This window comes from Mastomys coucha, unplaced genomic scaffold (genome assembly GCF_008632895.1).
Source record: "Mastomys coucha isolate ucsf_1 unplaced genomic scaffold, UCSF_Mcou_1 pScaffold21, whole genome shotgun sequence".
Lineage (NCBI taxonomy): Eukaryota > Metazoa > Chordata > Mammalia > Rodentia > Muridae > Mastomys > Mastomys coucha.
In genome coordinates this window covers 156295432-156302942 of record NW_022196904.1, presented here as the reverse complement: position 1 = coordinate 156302942, position 7511 = coordinate 156295432, and the positions used below count along the sequence as shown (strand labels likewise).

The window sequence follows — 7511 nt, the reverse complement described above, 5'->3', positions numbered from 1 at the left end:
AGAAGAAGAAGAAGAAGAAGAAGAAGAAGAAGAAGAAGAAGAAGAAGAAGAAGAAGAAGAAGGAGAGCTCTCCAGCAAGAGGACCAGTAGGGTTACCTCCTGCCCTTTCATATGCCTGTTAAAGAAGATGAAAACCAGATTGCTTGTGACATCATACCATCCCTTCTCTAGCTCTGTGTGGAGAGCTGAGACAGGAGACCTTGTCTCTGAGCTCTGCCTCTCTCCCTGAGGAGCCATATGATGTTGAGTATTCTCTCCCTTAGCCCACAGGGAAGTAAAACCTGCCTTCCCAAATGCATGTGAAGGGTCTTCTCCAAGACAGGTACTTGCTGCTAACCGCTGAGTATTTCTCCAGCCCTACATTGTTGCTTTTCTTTAAACTTTGTTATACTGAATATTATTATTGTGTGGATGTATGTGTGGGTGAGGAGTGCAGGCAAGACACCAGAGGACAACTTTATAGAGTCATTCCTTTCCTTCCACCTCCATGTGGGTTCTGAGCATCAAATGCAAGTCACTGGGCTTATACAGCAAGACCCTTTACCGCTGAGCCATGTCCCCATCCCTCCTCTGTCTGTCTCTGTCTATCTCTATCTGACTCTCTCTGTCTCTCTGTCTGCCTCTGTGTCTCTGTCTGTCTCTCTGTGTGTCTCTGTCTGCTTCTCTCTGTCTCTGTCTGTCTCTCTCTCTGTCTCTCTGTTTTTCTCTCTGTCTCCTCTGTCTCTGTCTCTCCCTCTCTCTGTCTGTCTGTCTCTCTGTTTGCCTATGTCTCTCTGTCCCTGTCTCTCTGTCTCTCTGTCTCTCTGTCTGTCTATGTCTTTCCATCTTTGTCTCTGTCTGTCTGTCTCTCTCTTTCTGCCTCTCTGTGTCTGTCTCTCTGTCTGTCTCTGTCTGTCTCTCTCTGTGTCTCTGTCTGTCTGTCTCTGTCTTTCTCTGTCTCTCTGTCTCTGTCTGTCTGTCTGTCTCTGTCTCTGTCTGTCTGTCTCTCTCTCCATGTCTCTCTTCATCTGTCTCTGTCTGTCTCTGTCTGTCTCTGTCTCTGTCTGTCTCTATCTGTCTCTGTCTCTGTCTGTCTCTGTCTCTCTCTGTCTCTGTCTGTCTATCTGTCTCTGTGTCTCTGTCTGTCTGCCTGCCTGTCTGTCTCTCTCTCTCTCTCTCTCTCTCTCTCTCTCTCTCTCTCTCTCTCTCTCTCTCTCTCTCTCTCTCTCTCTCTCTCTCTCTCTCCCCCCTCAGTACTAGGCTTGGTACAGCCACACCCCAGCCCTCTTTTTACATTTTATTTTGAGACAGGGTCCAAGTTGCAGAGACTGAATTTGGTCTTGTGATCCTCCTGCCTCAGCCTCCCAAACAGCTTGAATTACAGGTTTTTGGTACCTTGGGGTTATCCTTGAATGAAATCTTTATGTAACTTTATTCTTTCTTAGCACCTGGTTTTATCTTCTATAGAGATCATCCTAATGATGAGTGGTATTCTTATGCTTTGTTCTACTTTTGAAATTTTTAATTGTCTGATTATCATGTGCGTGCGTGCGTGTGTGTGTGTGTGTGTGTGTGTGTGTGTGTGTGTATGTGTGTGAACATGGGTGCATGTCTATGGCAAATGTGTAAAGGTCAGAGGATGACCTTGGGGAATCAGTTCTTTCTCTCCATTGAGGGTCAGTTCCTACGTTGTCAGACAAGTTCTTTTACCAGCTAAGCCATCTGACTGGCATGCCTTTCTCTTTTTTGAAAATTTTAATTTTTAATTGTTTTAGTTTAATTATTAACAAATAACTACATATTTACTGAGTACAGTGTGGTATTTCAATATATGTACAATGTGCACTTTAATTATAATAAATATATATAATAATTAATAATAAGCATTTTTAACTGTTCTCATTTCTCTATTATAATAATTTTGTGAGAATTATATATATATATTTATATACAATAAAATATGATCATATCCATTCATTCCCTCCTCTGACTCTCCTCATATCCCCTCAACATGTTCCCCCCTCCAATTCCATGCCTTTCTTTTTTAATTGCACTAAATCCAATTAGCACTGCCCACATGTACATGTGTGTGGGGTCACCCAATGGTGTATGGGAAACAACCTCAAAAAAGAATGATTCTCTGTGCTCCAGTAGGTATCAGCTGCCACTAGCTCCTCATTAAGGGATGGGGACTGGAGAGCCCCTCCCTCACTAGCGCTGGAATCTTGGCTGTCTGGCACAGTACTTAGTAGATAGTAAATATTGTTACTTCTTTATTTTAAAGCAAAACGAAGATGCATCATGATATAGTGAGTAGGAAAGGAAGGCAGAATTTTGGAGACAGACTGCCTGAATATAAATCCTAGCTCTGACCTTAATTAGCTGTGTGAAATCAAAATGTGCATAACTTGCCTGTGTTCCGTTTCCCCATTTACAAATGAAAGCAGTAATTGTTCCTAATTCATAGAAGTGGGTGAGTGATGATATAAACATTTAGATGCACATCTGCCGCATAGTAAGTGTGGTAGTTTGAATGAGACATGCTCCCCACAAGCTTCCATACTTGAACACTTGATCCCATTAGGGAGGAGTGTAAACTAGCTGTAGGAGGCTTGTTTCTTGGGGCAAGCTTGAAAGTTTACAGCTTCGGCCCACCTCTAGACTGCTGTTTCTGCTTGCCGTTTGCAGATGTGACCTCTCAGCTTCCTGCTCTGACAGCTTATTGTCTCCCCTCCCCCACTATGGACTCTCCCTCTGGAACCATAAGCCAAACTAAATTCTTTCTTCTGTATGTAAATTGTTTGGGGTCATGGTATTTTGTCACCGTCACAGAAAAGTTAACTAATAGAATAAGAAATATAAAAGTGTAAGTCGTATGGTCTACTTATTTCAATCCTGGGTATCCAGAAAAATCATTAATGCCACTCTACAATAATTTATACATTTCCTTTATTTATCTAAAGTTCTTGTTTTACTTTCACATTTGATCAAATTCCATACTTATTCTGTATTTGACAGAAACAAGTGAGCTGAGATATGGCTCAGTGGTAAAACATTTGCCTAGCGTGCATATGGCCCTAGCTTTAACACCCAACACTACATAAAAGGAAAAAGAAATCGAGGTCTTGTTTGATGAACCTTCGCAGCATTAGTAATAATTTCCAGCATCTACAAAAGCAGCATATTCCAGTCATCAAAGAACTAATTAACAAGGGAACGTTCCTTAAAGGACTACAATACATCTGATACAGCAGTTCCTACAATCCCAAATACAAACATTATTGTGACTACCTAGATCAGATCTAGTCTTTCTTCCTCACAACAGTCAGGGAAAAACTAAAATCAAGACAAATGCATCTAACCAACCAGACATTCCAACTCAGAACAATTCAGTGGCAGAGTCTTGTCTTCTATCTCCCTGAGCTACGGATTCTAGAGAAATGTTTCAAGATGTCCAACAGGCATTACAGTCCCACTAGATGCTCCTAGCATGTCCTGCCTGATGATTTCCAGCATGTGAATATACAGTTCAGAGAACACCAGAGAGTCAGAACAACCACGGGGAGACAGCTGCTGCCAGCATTTACGACTTCCTCTGGCTTTGGCGCTGGCCCTGCACTGGGCAATGGTGCTTGCAGGAAGCCACAGAAATTTGCATGCAGTGGGGAACATTTTTCACAGACTGTATGTAAGACACTGCTCGTTCCTGCTTAGGGCCCAGAGCCGAGCTCTTTGCAACTGTAATTTTTAGTATGTCACATTACATTATTTCGTTAATAGGAAGAACAAATGTCTTAAGAAGTATCATTGTTAAATAGAAAGCTGAAAAATATGAAAGTGTACTCAGAGTCCTAATGGCTGCATTTCAACACAGTCTAACTTATGGAATCCGATCTATTTTAAAAACCGATAGACATGCATGTAAGGTGAAAGGTTTTCTCCATGTCTGGCATTGCTGCAACACCTTGTTTACATGCCAGGTACTGCTCAGAAGCAGAGCTGTCGATGGTGTTACTGAAACAACTGTTTTAAGTTAATTCTTTGCTTTTAAAGAAAATGATACAGATCAAAATAACAGGGACCATGCAAGGGCCAATGTGAGAGCAATCTGTAGTCCTAGCTACCATCGTTGATCATGGCCTTTACAAATTACACAGCCTTGTGCAACTACACCTCCAGCTTCACTTTCCCCTTCTTTCTAGTTTCACTTCTCTCTCCAGGGTAAAACATCTCCAGCTTAGCGGAGGAAAGGGTTTATTTGGTTTACAATTTCATGTCACAGCCCATCATTTTGGGGAAGTCAAAGCAGGGATTCAAGCAGCTAATCGTACCCACAGCCAAGTGCTAAAGGAGCCCACACACCCTGGCTTGCTCAAGTCTGCTTTCTTCACTCTTACTCAGCTTAGGATCAAGCTTGTGAAACGGTGCTGCCCACATGGGCTACGTCTTCCCCCATCAAACAACAATCAAGAGAATCTAACAGACATGCCCACAGGCAAACCCGATGCTGACAGCCCATCATTTCTGACACTCTTCCCAGGTGACACTGGATTGTGTCAAGAGGACCATTAAAGCTGACCACATCTATTAAGGGCAACTGAGTGTCCTAAGGTTTTTGATAGCACAACATCTGCAAGTCAGTATTGGGCCTTTAAGTGGCAGGTTTGAATGTTACAGTCACACCAAGTACATTCTCATGAATCCACTCTTTTCAAAGTTATTCCTGCTAAGCCCTCAGCCTAACTCTTGTACCTGATAAACAAAGTGGCTTAAAGGGGGGAAAGAAAACTCTTTTTAAAAAGAAAAATACAGGGGGTTTGAGAGATGGCTCAGCAGTTAAGAGCACTGACTGCTCTTCCGAAGGTCCTGAGTTCAAATCCCAGGAACCACATGGTGGCTCACAACCATCCGTAATGAGATCTGATGCCCTCTTCTGGTGCGTCTGAAGACAGCCACAGTGTACTCACATATAATTAATAAATATATCTTTGAGCCAGAGCAAGTGGGCCCAGAGCAAGAAGGGGCCAGAGTGAGCAGAGGTCCTGAGTTCAATTCCCAGCAACTACATGATGGTTCACAACCATCTATACAGCTACAATGTACTCATATACATAAAATAAATAAATAAATATTTTTAAAAGAAAAATATAATTTATACTCTTTCTTGTATCATCTCAGATTTGATGATATTAGAGATGACAATGACTATGGTGAAGCTAGTGGCTCTGGCCTGGCAGCTAACCACTATTTAACATTTATTCTGAGCCAGGCACCATAAGCACGCTGTCTCTACTCTACTTAATCCTCCTAACAGTCAGAAGAGGGAGAAACCAGACTCAGATATTAGTTATTCCCACTGACACAAAAGCCGGGCCTTGCGTACACAGTTGCCACCCGGCAATGCGAAAGCTGAAGCAGGAGTAGTGCTTGGAGTTCAAGGCCAGTTTGAGGCACAAAGTGAGACCTTAGAGAGACAGAAAGAGGCGGAGAGTGGGAGGGAGAGAGCAAACGTGAGAAACATTAAAAATGTGTATACCCAATGGTATCTAGTTAGTTTGCAACAAAACTTGGTGAGGAAGTTTGAATGTACCCTGGCTCTTGGTTTCTCTAACGCTGTTTTGCTTGGGTGGTGGCTTCTGTTTTGTTTTGTTTGCTTGCTGCATGGTGTCTGTATGCAGCCTAGACTGGCATTCAGCTTGTGATCCTTTTGTCTCACTCAGCCTCCAGAAGGCTGGGATTATAGGCAAGTCCACCACTTCTGGCTAAGGACCTTAATCCTTGGCCCTTGGGTTATACCAACCCGTCAGCTCCTTGCTGTAAGAGTGCCTCCGGGCTTGCGAGAGGCCCCAGACAGTCACTTCAGATCAGTATCGCCCCTCCCGAATCCCTAACATCTTCCTGCCCTTGTTCCTTGTTTCCTGGCTTGTTTCTTTCTCATGACAGCGACAAAGTGAGGAGAGGCATCTCGGCAATGATGACAGCCATCAGTTTCCTACGCCCTAACTGCCCCACTGCAGCCAGGAAAGCCTGATGAGGGGAAAAGACTCCGATAGGAAGACTACGTATACAGTCCACATTAATAATTAAACTAATTTGACAGATGGAATAGTTAAGGAAGTGAAAGGTCTTGTTCACAACTGCACAGTGAAGCTCCCATAGGCCCTCTGAAGTCCTTACTGCTCACTATTGAAGGATGGTGATTCCTAGTGACTCAAGCTTCACTCACTAGCAGCGCAAAGATGAACTACTGTGGATCAGCTTCCCACAGAATAAAAGAAAAAAAAAAAAACAACCCTGGAAGTCCTCCAGAGTGCTGCCCTTCTACATTATCTTTCAGCCAGCCAGTCTAGATTTCCCAGGTCAAAGCAAAAATGCCCCCTGAATACTTGTCAGCAGTTTTCAGCGGAGGAAACGCTGCTGCTCTCAAGTCGGCTAAGAACTTTGTGAGCAGTCAACTCACAGAGAAGTGGCGTGTGCAACTCTGATTATAAATTGTAAATCCCTGTGTCCTTCGCTTTACTGGAGTGCCATAAATCTTTAAACGTCAGCTACAGCTCATTCCCTCTCGCTTATTTAAAGGAAGATTTTTTTTTTTTAAATCATTTTTTCCACTTCACGGTTGGCTCCTCTTGGACCTAGGTATAAAAATAGCGCTGCCTTCAGAAGCCAAGATGGTTTTTTGTTTTTTTGGAAAGAGGGGGTTGAAATAGCCCTAACCCTGGACCACGGGACGGATCTGCTTCAAAGGCAGAGCTGATTTCAGCCACTTAGCTTCTTTCCCCTGCCTCCAGACTGGAAGGAAGGCTCAATTTGTTAAGCCAAGTCCGGGCGCGCGGCCCCGAGAACCCTGGCGCGCGCTTCGCTCTCCGGACCCGGCCACCTGTCAGAGCAAAGAAGGCGATGGGAGCCACGCTGGGCTTGGGGAGGTGGCGCGAGACGCTGCTCCGGGCAGCAGCACGGGTGACTAAGGACGAAGCCTGAGTCCCCGCGCGCCCGCCCGAGTCGTCACGGGGACCGGCGCGCCCTGCCGCGGACTGGCCCGGAACCGCGCCGTCTTACCTGTTGATCTTGAGCGCGAAGGCGCGGCGCTCGGCGCTCGGCAGTGTAGCCATGGCGCGCGCGCGCGCGGCTCCACGGCTTCGGGGCTCGCGGGGCTGGTGGGGAGGACGGGAACCGAACGCACAGCCGCTGCAGCGCCCGGCGCGCCCGCCGCCAGCCTCATCTGTCAGCCGCGCGCCGAGGAAACTTCCGCATTTCCACCTTGGCCGCGCAGCTCCCGGGGGAGGGCTCTGCTCCGCTGCCCGCGGCGCCGCCCGGCCTGGCACGCACCGAGCGCTCGGCGAGGGCGTGGACGCCGCGCCGAGCCGCGCTCCGGATACTCAGAGTCGCCGGCCGCAGGCGCGCGCTTCCCGCCGCTGACCCGGGACCGACGGGCACGGCGGCTGCGGAGCGCGGACCGCGAGCGCTGGCCGGAAACGCCGGCGGCCGGAGCCGGAGGGCGACTGGGGTAGCGAGCGCCGGATCCAGAAGCA

At 46.3% G+C, this 7511-nt stretch overlaps 1 protein-coding gene across 1 annotated transcript in view; it reads right to left on the bottom strand.

Annotated features, from left to right (window-relative positions):
- Dock8 (dedicator of cytokinesis 8) overlaps window positions 1–7247 on the bottom strand; it is a 210216-nt gene extending 202969 nt beyond the window's left edge. The window contains exon 1 of the mRNA XM_031389985.1: window positions 7039–7247. Within this exon, the coding sequence (XP_031245845.1) occupies window positions 7039–7091 (53 nt within the window). The 5' untranslated portion in view covers window positions 7092–7247. The remainder of the gene's footprint in view (window positions 1–7038) is intronic.
- Window positions 7248–7511: the final 264 nt, after the last annotated feature.